Here is a 20,425-nt window from a genome sequence, read left to right on the forward strand (position 1 = left end):
GCCTCCTGCATATTACTGGTTTTGTATGCGTGCCTTTTTCATAAGGATTCCTATATCATGCATCTGATTCAGTTTGCTTCTGTAGTGTTTCTGTAGTGTTTATTGGAAGTAATGCCTTCCAATAAACCATGTAACTTGTATCAGTAAAATGCTGTGTACCCACTAAGATAGGAAATCATAAGAAAAGAGGTTTCCTGCTTAAGGGAACCAAATTATCACTCACTAAAATTCCCCAATTTTTCCATTGGAAAGCTGACAAAAATGCCCTTGGAAAAAAGCTGAAAAAAGATTTCTCTGTAAAATTTTCTGGGTGTTCAGATATCTAGCTTTTGCCTGCCAACACAAAATTTATCTTCATAGATTCACATGGTTTTATTAAAGCTATGAAAAACATTTCATAGTATAGAAATAAATAACGGTGTAATATTGGTTGCCATCATCATAACAAAAATCTAACTTTTAATCCTTACCCAACTTTTGCTCAGTTTGTCGAACAGTAATTTCATTATTGTTTTTTTAAATCTCCATTTTATTACATATTTGAGCCCATAAAGAAAGTAATGAAGTGAAATTATAGTTAGCTTTGAACTTATTCTTTGAACTTATTCAGCCTTCCATTCTTCCGAGGTCGGTAAAACGAGTACCCAGCTTGCTGGGGGAAAAGTGTAGATGACTGGGGAAGGCAATGGCAAACCACTCCATAAAAAGGTCTGCCGTGAAAACATTGTGAAAGCAATGTCACTCCAGAGTCGGAAATGAGTGGTGCTGGCACAGGGGACCTTTCCTTTTCCTTGAACTTATTCTAAGAATCACCAAGAGAGCCCACAATGAAAAACTGCTGAAAATACCAGGTGTTACAATGAAATTGTCAGATGCCATGGCAAACTGGTGAATGGGATTTGTTGAACTGTATATTTTAAACTATACATTTTTTTTAATGGCAAGAAATGTAGAGAAGTGCAAAAAGTCACTTTACAGAGAGGTCTTCAGAAATGATGACCATGGGAACATAAAAAAGTAGTAGAAAAATGTGCCAGAAAATGTTGTGTTTGAGGAGTATTTAAAAAATCAAGTGCAGAGGAAGCAAGGACACATAAAGAAGGCAAGTAAGTTGAGACAGTTTGTCACAGACAGGACAGCAGGGAGCTGTGACTGAAGGGACAGGTCACTGAGATAAAGGGGAGACATTTAAAAACACAGCTGCTATGGCGGAAAAAAATGCTGGAGCATTTTACCTACATCAGGATTGTGGAGCCAGGAATCTGCAGAATATCTACAAAAGGACAAATACTATGCTTCGTAATAGATGCTCTTGGTGTTCGATGATGGAATTTTATCATAACTTCTTTTGTTACTTTACCAATAAATGAATGCACATGCACACCATCTATATTTTTGTTAGGATGCTGAACTGACATTGATATAAATAGCTTGAGAAAGTAATAAACAAACTGACTGAAATATAAAGAATATTGTTCCACCCTGTTGCAAAACCATTTTACATTTGAAGAATAAATCCTCAAGCAGAAAAAAGATTTCTAGACAGAAATCACCTACTTCAAATGAGCAAGAGGAAAGCAGTGGGAACACAAAATCCCACAAGCCTGTGAAGAGACTGATGTTCAGGAAACTACTAGTGCAGGAGTTCCAAACCTTTTTAGAACCTGAGGGCACCTTTGGGATTCTGACATAGCACGGTGGGTACAGCCACAAAATGGCTGCTGAGGGAGGTCAATCTAGCCACAAAACGGCTGCCACAGATTGCCATCAGAGCAAAGTGAAGATCCTTTTACTGTGCTGTTGCCAAAGCAATGTTTTAAAAAGTCTGCACAGCCAATCAAATCTTCAATAGCCAATCAGAAGCCTTGGTGGACAAAAGCCCGACCTGGCTTCACCTACTTTATTTGGTGGGCACCAAGAAAGGTGACAGTGGACATCGTTGGGGATCCCTGTACTATTGCAATCCTAAGCAGTGGTACACCTTTCTAAGCCCACTGATTTAAATGGATTTAGAAGGTTGGGTCTCTTTTTAGGATTTCGGTACTGCAAGAGACTACACGCCAACTGCACACATTCAGACCTTGCCACTCCCCGTGCCAGTACATAAACACCATCCCCTTCATAGGTCTAGAGACCACTTTCTCCTATTTTGGATATCTTTCAGTTGACAGAGGAAAGGACAGGCAGATTTGGATCCTGGGAAGGCTCAAAACTGCTAGATAAAATCCTCCAATGAAATATCTGTATTGTAAATCTGCTAATTTAAAATAAAGATATCCCTATTTCTAAAATACATTCTGAATAATCTAAAGGCTGCTGATTACAAATTCTCTATTTGAAATGCAAGCTCAGAAAAAGCCCAGGCTGACACGGGAAGGGCAGGAGCATCAGGTTCAAGGTAATTAAGAAGCAGCTCACCATCATTAAGACAGTAATGTCATCCCATCTGCCAAATCCTACATTTAGCTGGAGCTTTGCCTTTTGCTTCCTGCTGCTTCTGTTACCCACCTGATCCTTAGAGACCTGCTTCGATGGAGCATTGATGCCAAGTTTTTCCAGAGGATAGACAATCTGTCGTCTTGGTCGCACGGGAACCATGTAATGAAGGGCAGATGTCAGGGAATGGGCACAGGGATTCTGGAACTGAAAGACAACAAGCTATATTTTAGCAGGGAGAATGTCAGAAAAGTTCATCACAGATGTCTGCAGCCCTGCTCTGCGAAGACAAGAATTCTTTATCCCCTTGATTAAATCCAAGAGAAATATCAGCAATGAAATAAACATGCTTAGAGCAGAGGAATGGATTGCAGCTAATTCCCGACACTAATGAAGATAATTATGAGAGTAATTGCATTACTATCTCAGTGGGAATGACAGATAAACAAGTGGTTTGGTTTATGGGATTTTGCCACACAAGTAGCTCCCCAGGAGGATGTTTTCCTCCACTGTGATCATGAATCATCGTCACCCGACCTCATTAAGCAGTGTTACATGTCTGCTGTTTGCCTCCAATTGTTTGGCAAATGGGGGGTTAAACATTTATATAGGAAAAAAAGCATATGGATTGTTGCTTTCATCCAAACGATGAATGTTAATGAACCGGCAAACATGAAAGGGGGAGAAAATCCTCATATTTTCATTAACATATAATTAAGACTCCTTTATCATGCTACAAGTTCAGCTAAACAACACAGTAGGGAAGCAACAGTTAAAAAGAGAGAGCAGTAATACAAAACAAAGGGCAATGAAATCTTTCCAAAAGCCAGTACTACAGTCGTGCTGTTAAAATAGAGATATCATGACACAAATCAAACTAATTTTTTCTTCTTCTCATGAACAGAAAGTCTTAGCAGCCTCAGTAGTCCACGTTTGTCAGAGCCTGGAAGCTAACAGGGTCAGCCATGGTTAGTATATGGATGTGAGACCACCAAAGCAGAGCAAGGCAATGAACCACCTCTGTCCACCTCTTGCCTTGAAAACCCCATGAGGGGACACCATAAATCAGCTGCAACTTGACAGCACTTTTATTTATTTATTGTTATTATTTAAGCAAGCCTTATTTCCTGCATCATTCCCCCATATCACTTGAATGTTGATTATAAGAAGAAGATTTTGGATTTATATCCCACCCTGTACTCTGAATCGCAGAGTCTCAGAGCGGTCACAATCTCCTCTACCTTCCCCCCCCACACACACAACAAACACCCTGTGAGGTAGGTGGGGCTGAGAGTGCTTTTACAGCAGCTGCCCTTTCAAGGACAGCTTCTATGAAAGCTATGGCTGACACAAGGCCATCTCACCAGGTGCAAGTGGAGGAGTAGGGAATCAAACCCGGTTCTCCCAGATAAGAGTCCGCGCACTTAACCACTACACCAAGCTGTCTCTCTACACCGAGCTGACTCTATAATAATTATAGTAATATATAATAATTACTATGGTAATATTTCAGTCCACAGAAAAGGAACCAGCTCAAATGTGGATGAGTTCTTCAAAAAGGATCTGCAAATGTGCATGACCCAAATTTTTTTTATTGCTGGTGGCTATGTCCATAAATTCAAGATTACTGGAAGCAAATCATAGTAAAAATAAAGGACATTACATTGTCATGATTTAAAGATCTTTGTTATGGGCAGGCAGAGGGCTGTTATGGCCTTTCTTTTCACAGTTTGGTTGTAATGACAGGTCAGGCAGGTTTTCTGAATTTCCATCTTTCATTTAAAAAAAAAAAGTCTCCAGCCCCTTTCCCTCTCAAAGATATAGGGGGAAAAGGCATCTCTCTACAAACAATATTTTTTTAATGAAAGGTGGGGATCTACCAATCAAAAATGGTTCATACCTGGCCAAGGGAAGTCAGAATTTTTGCAATTGAATGAAGCAAGCATTAGAACAATAGACTAATTACTAGATAAAGATAAAATTTTAACAAAAATTCAATTGAAATCAAAACTAAACCCAAAAATCAAATGGTACAGATACCTGAAGCTGAAACAGTTTTTGAAATCTCCACAAACACAAGAATTAAGATATAGACCACTAACTCAATTTGAAACTTTATTAAGAGACAAGGTAGAACAAAAACCAGGCTTAATAACAAAACTGTATAAAATTTTAAATATAATAGATGAAGAAAAGCAAATGGGAAACCAAAAACGATGGCATTTAGATTTGAATATAACATGGTCTGATGCAGAATGGGAACAAGTTTGGTTATTGCCAAGTTTCTCTTCTAGAATATTTGCAGTACAACTATAAGCTATAAAGATTATAACTAGATGGTACCTGCCTCCCACAACTATATCCCATTTTTATAAACAATATTCCCCCTCTTGCAAAAAATAATGTGGAAATGATGCTAATTTTTTGCATTGCTGGTGGCTATGTCCATAAATTCAAGATTACTGGAAGCAAATCATAGTAAAAATAAAGGACGTTACAAATATAATACTACCTTGTACTCCAGAGGTAGTACTTTTAGAAAAATGGACACAACTAAACATAGAGCAATTGAAAAAAGAATTAATCTCCATTTTATTATCTATAGCAAAAAATGTCATTACTACAGAATGGCTAGACAGAAACCTGCCCACCATTAAACAATGGTTAATAAAATTATAGGTTTACTTTATCCTTTCCAAAATTGCTTTTGAATGCTCTAATTTATCTCCTAACAATTATGAATCAAAAGTTGTGGCAGTATGTTATCTGATGCTAGCGTATTTAACACATGATATTATTCCAAAAAATTCTTTGTACTTAGGTATGATATATTTTTATTGAATGCAAATTTAGTTAATTGATACTCTGTACTGGCAGCACAGAAGTAAATACAATAATGTATTGTATTAAGGGTTAATTTATGGTTGGAAAAGAGTTGAAAAAATGAAAAAATGTCAATTTAAAAAAAGATGGGGATTCAGAGAACCTGCTTGACTTAGCATTATAACGGTATACCAGTATACAGATATTTTAGTGTTCAGGGCAGGAGGGGAGGAGAGTAGTTGGATGATGACAACAATCCAATAATTGAAAAGTGGACTGGAGGTGAATGGGATTACGTGGGACAAAGAAAATTGGCTACATCAGGGGTGTGTGGCCTAATATACAAAGGAGTTCCCGCTACAAAAAAAGCCCTGCTTATGGCTGAGAGTCTAACTAGTTAAGATGCTGGGAGGTTGATGGCCAGATCTTCCCGGGTGACTTATATAACAAGTGCATGGTCCTCCAGTTCAGACTGGGGTTTCTTGGGGAAAGTATTGAGGATCCTGCCCCCCGCCAAGGTCTCACTTATTAAAGCCTTCAGGCAACATCAAAAATAGGACTCCAACTCATAAGAACATAACAGAAGCCATGTTGGATCAGGCCAATGGCCTATCCAGTCTAACACTCTGTGTCACACAGTGGCCAAAAAACCAGGCGCCATCAAGAGATCTATTAGCGGGGCTCACAGCTCCTGTTGTTTTGTCAGACCAACGATGTATATCTTGCTACAGATCCAGAGCTTAATTTAACCCTACACTCTTCAGCAGTTTTTGTGGTCATGTATGCATTTTAAAAATATAAATCCTTTAAAGAAAATCTACAACTGACTATTGTAGCAGAAAATTATATGCCTGACAACATCCCTTGAGGAAGGTAACCATATTTTCTCTTCCAGCTTTCACCCTGGCTTTATACAACTTTATTCAGCATTACAAAATATGTTCGGTAAACTTCTGAAAATGGTTCAGCTCCATCAGTACTGTGAGGCTGCAGGATATTTATTCTCCTTGGATTGTATAGATCCTTGCAGTTCTATTTGAATATTGGTACTTAATGAAGATCTCTGGAAACAGGTCAAGGTGTCATCCATTGAGTCCCTGTGTTTTTTCCATGTGACTGCCTGAATTTCTGTGTATTTTTTTTCAGCAATATATATATATTTAAGCCCTTATCTATATTCTCTGAATAACATGTCTCACTTAATGCCCTAAAATTATTTGAAATACATACGGTATATCTGGAGAGTCTAGCTCTGCAAGCACCAAGCGACAGAAACAATATGAATAAAGATTAATGTAACTTAGTAGCTACAAAACTGAACTAGCAATCAAGATAACTCCATTTCAAATCTCACCTTCTGCTATGAAATCAGGGTGTGAGATTCAGGACAGAAAAAAGGGATTACTTCTTCACAGAACATGTCCTTAAGCTTGTTACTGCATGGTGTGGCTATGGTCACCAAACTGGAAGGCTTTAAAAGGGAAGTGGACAAATACATGAAGGACTATCCATCGCAAAAAATTTTCATTAAGCCCAGAACATGTTAAAAGAGACTATGTGGCTCAGAGATAAAGGGGAAGGACCTGGGAGTACAGGTTGTGTTTTTTTCAGTTCTTCCTGTCAAAGGCTGTGGCTCCGGAAGAAAAAGAGGAATACTGCAAATAAATCACTGGCTATATAGATGGTGTCATCAGGAAAGGTTTGGGGTTTTTGGACCATTACTTAATCTTTCAAGATGAAGCGCTTCTATCAAGAGAAGGTTTGTACCTCATGAGGGTAGGGGAAAATGTGTTGGGTAAGAGCCTTGCAAACCTAATAAGGAGGGCTTTAAACTAGATAGTATGGGGGAGTGGGAGAAAATGCTAAGCCTAGTAAAATGCCAATAACTAGAATTAAGAATGCTAAAGTTTTACGGGGAGTGACAAAGTTATACTGGGTAAAAGTTATCCTGGGTACAATCTCATGGTCAGAAATACTTATGGAGAAGGGAGTTCAAGAGGAGTGGGAGTTTCTTAAAAGTGGAATACACAGGGCTTTTTTTGTAGAAAAAAACCCAGCAGGAACTCATTTGCATATTAGGACACACCCCTTGATGCCAAGCCAGCCGGAACTGTGTTCTTGCTCAAAAAAAGCCCTGGGAATACAAAAGCATCTAATTTATTTAAATGAAACAAAGTCCTCAGGGTCAGATGCAGTGTATTCAAGGGTACTAAAAGAACCTGTGGACGTAATTTCTGCGCTTCAGGTCATTCTTTTTTAGCATTCTGGGAGAACAGATAAGGTGCTGGAAGATTGCAGGCAGGCAAATGTTGCCCCCATCTTCCAGAAGGGGAAAAAGGAGGATCTTGGTAACTACCAACCCATCAGTTTAACTTCTATGCCTGAAAAAGCTTTAGAACAAATCAGTCAGTCCTTGAGCATTTAGAAAGGATGGCTGTGATGACTAAGACAAGCATTGGTTTCTCAATAATAAGTCATGTCAGAGTAACCTTATCTCTCTCTTTTTTTAGAAAGGTACTATCTTGCTGGATCAGGGGAATGCTGTAGACATTGTTTACCTTGACATTGTTTACCTTGATGTATTGATGGATTTTAGTGTAATCATGGTGTAAACCATGTCATATGAGCCACCCTGAGCCCGCTTCGGCGGGGGAGGGCGGGATATAAGAATAAATTTATTATTATTATTTCGGTAAGGCCCACAAACTATTAAGTCAGATTAGGTCCCACATGCTATTCTTGTTGACAAGTTGGTAAAATGTGTTTTGGATCCTATTACTGTTAGGGAGATTTGTAACTAGTTGACAAACAGTGCTTGTGAATGGTTCCTCATCCTCTTGGAGAGAAATGACAAGTGGAGTGCCTTAATTAGTATTAATGGAATTGCAGCTTCATTAGTATTTTTTTTTACATCTTGGTAATTAGATTGGAAAGTGGTAAAATGGGTATTTGAAATAATCATACAGCAAACCCACTGACTGTAATCCCCTATTGCATTACCACCTCTTCCATCCGATTTGTATTAGAAATTATTTAACATCTAGGCAATTCCTGCAGATTAAGAGCAATTCCACCAGAGTGCAGGATTATACCACTGAAAGTGCCAGACTGAAGAGACAGTTTGAGGTACAAGGGTATACAAAGAGCATCCAAAGTTGGCAGAGTAAATAGATGGGAGTTGTTTCAGGACCAGTCCAAAACAAAGAGAACCTCTAGATTTTCATTTGCCTTTCAGTATTCACCCAGGGCATGAATACTGTGAATGAGGATCCTGTGAATTTAGGAGGTGGTATTTGTGAATTTCGTGCATTGTGCAGGGGGTTGGATTAGATGACCTTGGAGGTCCCTTCCAACTCTATGATTTTAGGACATGGCAAATAGTAGACATTTTGAGGAAACATTGGCATATTATTGACTCCGTGCAAGGTTGTTTTCCACAATTAGAATGGAGAAGGGGTAGGAATGTCAGAGACATGCTCTTGCATTCTCATTTAAGGAAACCGATTAACGGGATTTCCCATCTCCCAGTGGGACATTAGCAGTATGAGAAATGTCTCACGTGCCCCCAAACTATGCAAATCAAGCAGATTACCATAAATAACTTCACATGGAAATTACAGCAGTTTACTAATTGTGAGTCAAAAAGGGTAATCTACATTTAAAATGTTCATGTGAGTTCTACAATGTGCAGTATAAAAATTAGGGTTCTTGAACATAAGTCCTGGGTTCGTCATCAAATAGTGGAAGCTCCAATTATGGCTTACTGTCTAGAAGAAAAACATAATCCTGAACGCATTCAATGTGCTATTGTGTACAAGGTAAATACTCAGTATATTTGGGAAGATATCCATAAATTATTGTTACAGAAGGAAGCTTTCTTTAGACACAAGTTCAGAATGGTTGCTCCAAATGGATTGAATGCTTCTCTGGATTTGAGTTCTTATTTGAATGTATACCTTGACCATGATTTTGTACTCCATGAATTTGGACACAACCTTGCAACCACAGGTGTTTTCAACCTTTGTGTGGATATTTACTAGATCACTGTGAATCCCGCATTAGGAGAACTATACTGCCAATATTAATGCTTGGATTAGCTGTACTGAGCTTGACTGTATGAGCAGAGGGGCAGTTCTGTTTGGGAGAGTTATAAATGATTTGGGTTGTTTTTGTGCTATATAAGTTCTATATATACTCATAATCAGGGCTCTTTTTTTAGCAGGAGCTCCTCTGCATATTAGGCCACACCCCTCTGATGTAGCCAACCTTCTTGGAGCTTACAGTAGGCCCTGTACTAAAAGCCCTCTAAGCGCTTGGAAGATTGGCTACCTTAGGGGGCATGGCCTAATATGCAGAGTAGCTCCTGCTAGAAAAACAGCCCTGCTCATAATTTAAACTCTTTTTCAGTTCCTAACAGAAGAAGGTGACCAGATGAAGATACACTGTTGAAACATGCAAAGAATACCTAGGATGCATGTCATCCCGCCTTTAATTTCTGCATGTCTATCGGAGTTTGTATCGGTTGTTCATCTTGAGATGTTCTTATTAAGACTTTCACCTTACTGATTGAGACTGAAACTATGTGCTAGAAATTACTGTATGTTAAGCTGCATTTTGTAACAGATTAATCAGGAAAAGATCTTCGAATACTCTGTTATCCATCAGAGAGACCAGACAGAAAATTTCTTGCAGTATATTTAATTGTGTTACAAGTATATGCACAGTGTTTCATTTTGTGGTTTATCAGCCACACATTGTGTCTTTCCTGTTGTTGTATCATCTGGACTTGGAGCAGGGGTCACTGACTGGCTGTGTATGTGTAGGGAGGTCTTTGTGAATATCCTGCATTATTCAGGGGGCTAGGCTAGATAACCCTGGAGGTCCCTTCCATTTTTATAATTCTATGATTCTAAGGCAAATCAAAATGATGGGTTGTATTCAACTACTGTTATCCACTGGTGGGAAGGCACTTCAGTTGGAGGAGGTGTGGGGTAATTCTCCCTCTCACTTTGCCCTGAAGCTTTCTACCCGGAAGCATAATTTAGACTGGGGAGGCAATGTCCTGGAATGAGAAGGGAGAGGCAGAAAAGCCCTATTCCTTATTCAGTCTCCTCATTGCTCACAGAATATGAGCAATTTTACAACACTTTGAACCTGGAAGTCCTATAGATATAAAATGTACATTTTTTTTTAAAGTTATACTGCTTTAATTTATATGTTACCTTGCCTTCTCCAGTCTGGGGATAGATGGGGTAGTAGAGACAAGTTTTGTAGGACAGCCGAAGTATCTCCTTCATGAAATGTTTTGCATAGTGATGAAAGATTGGATTTAAAGCAAAATGGTATAAATGGCCATGATCTTCCCGCTGGTGATGGTTGAAATAAATAAAGTCTTCAATGTTGTAGTGTGAGCGAATATATTCAATGTCCTGAAAAACATAACCACTTTGTATAGTAATTCATACGGACTGCACTGCTGTGTTTAAATAGCTACATTACCAATTAACTATAGATCCATACCCATCGCTGAATTATTGGCACTTTGGAATTAATGCAACTTTAAATGTATTGCATCTGCATCATTCCAGACACAGAACTGGATGGGGTTTTCCCTCATTAAAAATAAAAATGCTGTCTTCCTGCCAATGTGTTTTACAATTTACTACATGGAACTTGCTTGCCCTTTCCAGGGATATGAAACTAGTGGTTCATGCATTCCTTTCTCCACTACTCTTGCTGTGGGGAGGTATGAATGACTAAACTAGGAGGATTTATAATGTAACATGAATTTAGTTTGGCACCTTCTGATTTAAAAAGGAAAAGAAGAACAAGCAATAAGAAGATATATATACCATTTCATTCCTAATGATTGATATTCCAACTATCTGATGCAAAACTTCTGCTACAAATGCCTGGACTGGCGTTCCATCCTGAAAAACAAAGCACAGCTATCTCTATCTAGTCTTTTCCCCAAATAACAACATACAGGAAGTTTTTATTTCATTTCATCTTCCCATCTTTCCCTCTCAGACAGCAATACATATAACATGCTTTTAAAAGGGCCCGCGTAAGTCACCTGCAGCAAAAATATACAAACGAACAAAAACCAACAGCACCTTCAAAAGAAACTAAATTATTTAAAGCCCTATATGGCCGAGGACCTGCCTACCTTAGGGACCGCCTCCCCCCATATGTTCCCCAGAGAGCACTGAGATCTAGCTCCCAAAACCTCTTAAAAATCCCTGGGCCAAGAGAGGCTAGACTGAAGACAACCAGGGAGCAAGCCTTTTCAGTAATGGCCCCTCAATGGTGGAATCAACTTCCAGAGATGGTGCGAGCCCTGCGGGACCTGAACCAGTTCCGCAGGGCTTGCAAAACCTCTCCGTTTCAGCTTGCTTTTGGGACAGAACCTAGCTAAACGGATCTGTAGCCATCCAGCCATCTTGTGTATGATTATGATCTATAGCACTTTATGGCACCGTTTTATCTATTTAATTAACTATGTAACTGAATTGTAATTGAATTGTATTTTAAAATTGTTTGTTTTACATTGTATTTTATTTATATCACGGTGTTCCGTGTTTGTGAGCCGCCCTGAGCCCGCCACCAGCGGGGGAGGGCGGGATATAAAAATAAATTTATCTTATCTTATCTTATCTTGTGGCATAAGTTTTTCCTTGGGCCAGAGCTTCCTTGCCAGAAGCATCAAGCACTCATGCCAAGTGCTTCTCTTCTGAAAACTCGTCTGTTGGAATTGTTGGGTTGCCCAATTTCCTCTGCTGATGCTTTTGTTAATGTCGAGGCCTCATTATTTCTGCACTATGTTCTGGCAGCCAGACATCAGCATCCGTTGTTGTGTTGTTGGTCTTAATACCGTACCGTCTTAATTGTCAGGTCCGTAGTAATATTGACTTTGTGAGTCATCTTTTTTTCAGAAAGGAGGGATGAACATTTTTAAATGACTAAAAAACAAACAAACACAGGCTAACTATCACCCATTCAATCTGCCTGCTGGTGTAGAACAGAGTCAAAGCAGTAATTCCTGTAGTGGCCAACGCTACCACTACAATCCGAAGCAGAGTCACACCCTTCCAAGAGCAAACTTCAGTGGTGTACCTCTGTTTAAGATTGCACTACAAAAGAACGAATATGCAAGCCGACATGTGACATTTAAAATATGATAGGACCCCCCCACTAACTGGTGTTCCCACAGGCAACCTACATAACACTGAAAGAATACAGCAACAACTTTTGAAGTCTAGATTTTGGAAAGTAAATTCTATACATAAAGAAACCCTCACTTATAAACACAAATCCACAGTACGAAATTCGACAGAAGAAAAGTAATGTACAGTGATTTCTTACCAGATCTCTCCGGGCTAATATGTAGTTATTTAAGTCATCCAGTATACGGCTGTTCAAGTCCAGGGTTTTGATTAGCTCTTCAACAGCATGGGTGTCACTAGACTTTGCTGCTCTTACAAGGAAAGACCTGTTAGAGGAAATAAGCGTATATCTTGTGTTCATAATGAATAAGTTCATAAACGTCTCAGATTCCAGGTTTAAATACAGAGACATATTTGCATGTTGCATTCATGGCAGCTAATCGTGGCTACTTCCTGTGAAATCATACACACTCGGAACAGCATTCCTGTATCATATAACTGTTTCATTCTGAAAGCTCTTTATTGCTATTTTATCGTATCCGTTAGCAAACAAAAGCTGCTGGCTTGTATAACAACTGGACACTTATCTTGGACTTGATTCTCACAAAGAGGGAAGAACTGGTTGATGAGGTGAAGGTAATGGCTGGTGGTGACCATGTGATTTTGGAATTTACAATCTTGGGGAATGGCAAAGCTGTACATAGTCAGACATACAGGCTGGGCTTCAGGAAAGCAAATTTTGACAAAGTTATCTATGTTGGGTAAAAAGTTGCCAAAGAAAAATAAACTTGAAAAAAAGCAACAAGTTTAAAATACACCAGGTGATTTTCTAAAACCAAAGCCAATCTCAAAGCACCTTGGATGTTTTCCTCTGGTTTCAAATTTACTGTTTGCTTCTGCCTCCCAGGGGTATATTCACAGCTGTAAGACACAGTTTTGATTCTTTTGAAAACTTTTGAAATGCTTAAAACAATAACTGCAAAATAGGAATCTATTTTTGAAAAAAAAAAAAAAAGACCCATTAGGGGAATGATACACAGGGGGGGGGGGGGGACACTTTGCTACCATTGAGAGACTAACTCATTCAAGAAGTCCAATTATGTGACTGCCCAGAAGCCAAGGAACTATTATTATATTCAGTCAAAATGGAAGAAAAGTATCCAGTAAGTATTCCAGTCTGTATCTTGCCCTCCATTATTTTCCATCTCTCCTTGTTAAGTAGCATTTGCCATCCCATGGCTTTTGTGTAAAGACGTTTCCAATTCACAACCTTTGCTAATCTCTGTTCATTTTGGGTCTTTTCCCTTATCTTTCTGACTTTGCACTTACACGTCTTCTCATGCCCCCTCCCTGACACAACATTCACTTCCAGTGAGCCTGCTTTTCATCCATTTCATGCAGCTCACTTTCCATTCCCCGGTCTTTTAAAACCTCACAGTGCAGGAGAGTGAATTGAGGCTTGCTTTTTATAGTTTTCCTCATTGGGAAAGGATTATTAGAGACTTGACACTGGCTTTTATGTTACTCAAAATTATCTCATTACTCTTCGCTTTCCAGCTCATGTTCTACAAATTATATTTAACATGAGCTTTGGGAGAGAAACAACTGGTCTAGCTATCCACATTCACTCCAGCTCTTTCCTGTAATGCCTTCATCTTTGTGCTTTCATGTAAAAGGACATCTTCTATACAACTTCTCTCTGAAGGATCCTGTCTCTGGGGGAGAAGATAAATGAAGACAGTACCCTGAGACCAATGAATCTGGGATTTTATCTGCAGGGCAAGTGCAGAATGTGGAAGATAAGTGATACTGATGAAGATCTTGGCTATTAGCATCCAAAGATAAGGCCTCAAGTTCAAAAATTCTTTCAAGGCTATTCAACTTGTGAAACCCAACCCACATAAGACAGCCCACCAGTGACTAGATAAACATGTTGACCTTGAAAAGCAAGGGGGCTGACATGCATCATACAGGCTACAAAATGTGAATCTGGGGCTTCATTTGGCTTAGTGAGTCCTGCTATAGGATACATCTGCCTATCTGCTGGAGTTGACTTCAGTTTCTTTTTCTTCAAAATCAGATTTAATATCCTAGACTCAGGGTGTGCTTGGAAGGTAGATGATTCAGCCCCTTTGGCTGAAGCTGAACAGGTACAGATCAGGAGAACCACATGGAAAAAGGCAGGTTGCTTACCTGCAACTGATGTTCTTTGAGTAACTATCTGTATAGTAACGCAAATGGGCTCTGTGTCTTTGCAGAGCCTAAAATTTGGAACCTTTTGAAGCTAAGTCTATCGGTGAGAAATCATGCCCCCCTTCCCTTTCAAGCCCATGCTCATCTGGGAGGAGTCATCACAGTTTTCTTAATTAAATGCCACAGCAAGTTTTAACAGCCCCCAGATGCAGAGGGAAAGGAGGATGGATTGTGCATGGATAGCCACCTGAAGTCTCACAAAAGCAACCTGTTTCCCTTCTTCATGTTCTTTGTGCATCACATAAATTGAGTTAGATTAGTAAGTGGATATAATGTGGATGTGGGCACAGGTGCAGTCATGCAAAGACAGAATTCAGCATTGCTCTGTCAAAGGACCAAAAGGTTTATCTTCTGCTGAACAATGTCCTTTGCTTCCTCTGCTGGTGTAGCAACTTTACGAACTTGCTTGCAGAGGCAAATGAAGTGACTTTTGGTATGTTCAACCTACAGAAACTGGGGCACAGGTTAGAACTGTAAAGAGGTTAATCATGGGCAACTGAAGGAGCCCACAAGAATGTTGTCTTTGCATGGAATATTAATCTCAATGGGTTTCTGCCTGATGCATATTTCCCAAAAGTAGGTGAGGCAATATAGGCTGTCTCTTGCTTGTTGATGTGGTTGATGGCCATGATGGTGGTGTGACTGCTTTTATCTCTTTGCCCTGCAGCCTCTGCAGGAAAACACGGATAGACCTGTAGACTGCTTGGAGCTCCAAAAAGCTGATGTGGACCAGCTTCTTGGGTCTTGACTACAGTGTGTGGCCCAACCCCATTTAGAGGTATCCACTATTACCTGCGAGGATACAGGAGTTCCAGGCATTCTTAGGGAAGTACAGAGGCGAAAGAGTAGCAACTTCTACTGATAGAGAATGACTTCCACAGCATCATGAAGGAATTTGCAGTGTTGAGATTGTCAGGTTGTACTTGAAGTCAATAGAGGTTAACCAAGCTCCCAACATGGAGGATGCACATATTGCAGGGTCAGCATTCTGAACTTCTTGGGGTTAATGTAGAAGTTGGAATCTCTGATGTTGAGCATATGACAAAGTTCTCCAACTTTCTTTGGAATACTGAAGTACCGAGAACACAACCCTGCAGGAGTTGATAACCCCAACCTTTCCTGTAGTCAGACTTTCCTGTAGTATTGTATCTTGCAAATGTTTAGAGACTACAGCTATCTTCCTGCATGTGGCTGGAGTCAAGGATGCTTCAAGCTTTAGTGCAGGTGTTCCTTTACCTGGTATAGGATTCAATTCTTGCTCTCCAGTTGCTTTGTTCCTGATGTCCTGGGAAAGACTCTGGGGTTGCTGAAGCTGAACAGCTCAATTCAGGAAACTCCTCCTCTGCTTGTTCCACCGGCTTTTGAATGACAGCCTGCTGTGGTAGGTCAGGAGTCCTTGAGGATGGAGGGTGAGGGAGATTCTGGTAGAGCAGGAACCATAAAGAGTCTTCCTCTAAGTCAAGGCTGGGCCTGACAGCTATGGGTAGTTCCTGAGAGTTACTGCCAAACAAAAGCTGTGACAACGTTGCGTTGCTTTATATTTGGTGAACAGTGGATGAGTTTATGATGTAATTAATGTGTGTGTTCTCTGGGGGGACGTTAATGAGAAATTTCTTAGAACAGTCTTTTTCGTTTCAGACTGATGAGGGTGATCAGATGAAGAATAATTGAAACACGCAATTTAAAACATAGGATGCATGTCATCAATTACGCCTCTTTACACTGTCGCTTTGCTTGAACTCTCAGCTTGTTACAGAAGTCATCTTCAATCATTACAGAGATGACTTACGTTATGAACTTGGGGTGCAGCTTAGACTTAGCATATTGTCATACTGGCTATTGCACTGTTGTGCCTTAATGCAAACTAAAAATACAACAATACAAACTATTGTGCACAAACAAACACTCTTAACTGGTGTATATAAAGTTCTATTATAATGAAATGAACAGCCTACAACAGTGGGCATACATTCATACAGTATAAATAGAAAACAACAGTCTCAAAACAATATACCAAGGAGGACCCCACACAGTCACTGAGTTTTCCAAAATGAGTACACAGACTCAAAAATAATGTTCCACAGGAGTCCCTCCATTGTTTGTTGACTTCTGAAGGACAAATTCTAGCCTTCACGCAAACCCCGGATTTGATTGCGTTCCGCTGCTCCTGCAGCTTCCTCGTAAGTCAACTGAAAACTCCAGCCAAGTTCTTTCTCAAACGCCCATTTTGATATCTTAATTTGCGTGAATATCAAAATGGGCGTTTGAGAAAGAATTTGGCTGGAGTTTTCAGTTGACTTACGAGGAAGCTGCAGGAGCAGCGGAACGCAATCAAATCCGGGGTTTGCGTGAAGGCTAGAATTTGTCCTTCAGAAGTCAACAAGTCAGAAGTCAACAAACAACGGAGGGACTCCTGTGGAACATTATTTTTGAGTCTGTGTACTCATTTTGGAAAACTCAGTGACTGTGTGGGGTCCTCCTTGGTATATTGTTTTCAGACTGTTGTTTTCTATTTATACTGTATGAATGTATGCCCACTGTTGTAGGCTGTTCATTTCATTATAATAGAACTTTATATACACCAGTTAAGAGTGTTTGTTTGTGCACAATAGTTTGTATTGTTGTATTTTTGGATTTCATATATTGTGCTGCCACTGTTCTTTTGCATTGTTTAATGCAAACTAAGTTGTGGTTGATGTGTGAATATATAATTATATGTTGTAACTAAAATTAGAGACCACACTTTAGAATTGTTTGTTAAGCATTTATTGAAATTATTTACAAGGGGGGGTTTGTGTGTGTGTGTGTGTGTGTAAGTCACACAATCAGCATTGCTGCCAGATGGCCATCTAGCCTCTGTTTAAAAACTTCCAAGGAAGGAGAGCCTACCACCTCCCAAGGAACCTCGTTCCACTGCTGACTCTGGTTCAGTGTACGGGTTCACTAAGACTCCTAGATCCTTTTCATGCATACTACTGCCAAAACAAGTCTCCTCCATCCTGTAATTATGCATTGGATTTTTGCTACCTAAATACAGAACATTACCTTTATCCCTGTTAAAATTCATTTCATTGGTTTTAGCCAAGTTTTCCTGCCTCTCAAGATCATCCTGTATCCCATCTCTGTCTTGTACTGTATCCTTCCCAATTTAGTATCATCAGCAAATTTAATAAGCATTCCCTCTATTCCTTCATCCAAATCATTTACAAAGATGTTGAACAAAACAGGTCCCAGGACAGATTCCTAAGGCACGCCACTTGTCACTCCTCTCCAAGAGGATAAGGAATCATTCACAAGCACTCTTTGGGTTGGATCTTTCAACCAGTTACAGATCCACCGAACAGTAATTACCAACTTGTCAACAAAAATATTATGTGGGACTTCAAAAGGCTTAATGAAATTAAGATAAACAATGTCTACAGCATTCACCTGATCCACCAAGGTAGTAACTTTTTTTAAAAAAGAGATCAGGTTAGTCTGACATGATGTGTTCTTGAGAAACCCATGCTGGCTCTTAGTGATCTCAGACATCTTTTCCAAAAGTTCCAGGACAGCTGACCCCCCCTAAATGTTCAAGGATATAAATGTTCAAGGAATGACTGATGATTTGTTCTAAAACTTTTCCAGGTACAGACATGAAACTGACAGGTCAGTAGTTACCCGGATCCTCCTTTTTCCCTTCTTGAAGAAGGGACAACATTTGCCCTCCTCCAGTCTTCCAGCACCTCACCTGTTATCCAAGAATGCTAAAAAAAATGGACAGAGGCTCAGAAATTACATCAGCAAGTTCTTTTAGTACCCTTGGAAGCAGTTCATCTGGTCCTTAGTTTCATTTAAAGAAACTAGGTGTTTATGTACTACCCCTATGCCGATCCTAGGCTTCAGTTCCCTTCCATCATCACATATTCTGTTTTTGCTATTTTGAGCACCATTTGCCTCTCAAGAAATTGAGCAGTTCTGCCCTTTCTTTATCACCTGCTACAATTTCACTGTCCTGTACCCACAAGGAACCTACCACGTCCTTGCTCTTTTTTTTACTTGGAACATAAGAAAAGAACCTCTTTTTTGGTTGTTTTTAGCATCTCTCACTAACCTCAGCTCATACTGAGCCTTAGCTTTCCTAACTCTTTCTCTACAAGCACTAGTTATTTGTTTATATTCACCCTTTGTTATAAGACCCTCCTTCCATTTTCTAAATGAATCTTTTTTATTTCTCAAGTCATTAGAGAGCTGTTTTGGAGCCACTTTGTCTTGCTCCCCCATACCATTAATTTAAAGCCCTCCTTATTAGATTAACAAGGCTCTTACAAAGCACCTTTTCCCTACCTTTTTGAGGTGCAAACCATCTCCCAATAGAAGAGCTTCATCTCAAAAGTGTAAGCCATGGTCCAAAAATCCAAACCTTTCCTGATGTAGCAAGCTATCTATTTGCAGTATTCTTCTTTCCCATCCTAAGCCACAGACCTTTGACAGGAAGAACTGATGAAAACACAAGCTACACTCCCAGCTCCTTCACCTTCTGACCCAAAGTCACATCGTCTCTTTTAATACATTCCAGGCCGTGCCGGGCAGTATCATTTGTTCCCACATAGATCAGCAAGAAAGTATAATAATCTGTGGGCTTGCCGAGTCTTCCTACCCTTTCTGTTGCATCCTGGATGTGGGCACCTGGTAGACAGCATACCTCTCAGGACAACAAGTCTGCTTGGAACACTTTGGGCTCTACCTCTCTGGGTAAGGAATCCACAATTACCAGCACACACCTACCTACTGGTGAGCAGAAGCTTGAGTCTTCTCGTCCATGGGGTCCTAAGAAACTTCCTTCAAGTTTTGTGGAGGCTGGGAAAGTAGCATTTGTTCCAGTAAATTATAATCAGTATCTATGAGGAGATCCTGGAACTGATTGCTTAGCAGCAGAGACTCAGAACGTCTCCTGAGTTCAGACTGAATTTGATCTGGGGTCCACTTATTTGTCTTTTGGGTGGGTATGTGTCTGTAGAAGTTTTCTCCAACACCATATTTTAAAATAATCAACTTTCTTCCTGTCAGTTTTCTTCATCATCCAACTTTCACACCCATATGGGTGTGAAATGGAGAATACAATGACATGAATGACAGGAATATGATGACAGGAATGGAGAATAAGATGACATGAATTAGTTTGATCATGGTTGCCAGCAAACCAGGGTTGCACTTATCCCTAACAGCTGTTCCTTGTGCAGCCCTGTTTTGTGCAGGCACACATGGGCAATTGTGCTTCTGCAGGCAAGCCATGGAGAGGAGCTAGCAAGCTTCTTTAAAGAGTTTTCTAGACTCCCAAGAGTGCTCCCTCCACTCCCCATTCAGTGTGTCTTTTTGCTCAAAGTCATGTGATGTGGGAGGGGTGAGCATTCTCCATTTGCTGCTGTAACAGATAAACTGGCAACTAAACAGCCCACAGTGGGGAAAGAAGGGAGGGATGTGTGCCTGCACGGAAGACCACTTGATGAACCACTTGATGCAACCCTGTTTTCATATTCTTGGCTTCTGTGCAGTCCCACATGGGAGAGTATCAAGATCACTTGTCAGGGAGGAGAGCATGGGCTGCGTCAGTGGAATACTTTTTCCACAGCTTGCTCACTTCTGGAATGGATGTCCATCAAATAGTGTTTCATAAACTTTGTTTGGACTCAAATTTGTTCTGCTGCTTCAGATCAACACAGCTGCCCACATGAAAAAAACACTTAATCTTAAAGGTGCTACTTGGC

General features: G+C 39.9%; 1 protein-coding gene across 1 annotated transcript in view; it reads right to left on the reverse strand.

The window, feature by feature from the left end:
* Nucleotides 1–20,425, reverse strand: part of CFAP61 (cilia and flagella associated protein 61) — a 297,694-nt gene that overhangs the window by 212,245 nt on the left and 65,024 nt on the right. The window contains exons 12-15 of the mRNA XM_060253782.1: nucleotides 12,625–12,751; nucleotides 11,112–11,189; nucleotides 10,482–10,688; nucleotides 2,509–2,643 (exon numbers count right to left, since the gene is read on the reverse strand). Coding sequence (XP_060109765.1) covers nucleotides 2,509–2,643; nucleotides 10,482–10,688; nucleotides 11,112–11,189; nucleotides 12,625–12,751 — 547 coding nt within the window. The remainder of the gene's footprint in view (nucleotides 1–2,508; nucleotides 2,644–10,481; nucleotides 10,689–11,111; nucleotides 11,190–12,624; nucleotides 12,752–20,425) is intronic.

Source organism: Heteronotia binoei, chromosome 14, assembly GCF_032191835.1.
Source record: "Heteronotia binoei isolate CCM8104 ecotype False Entrance Well chromosome 14, APGP_CSIRO_Hbin_v1, whole genome shotgun sequence".
Lineage (NCBI taxonomy): Eukaryota > Metazoa > Chordata > Lepidosauria > Squamata > Gekkonidae > Heteronotia > Heteronotia binoei.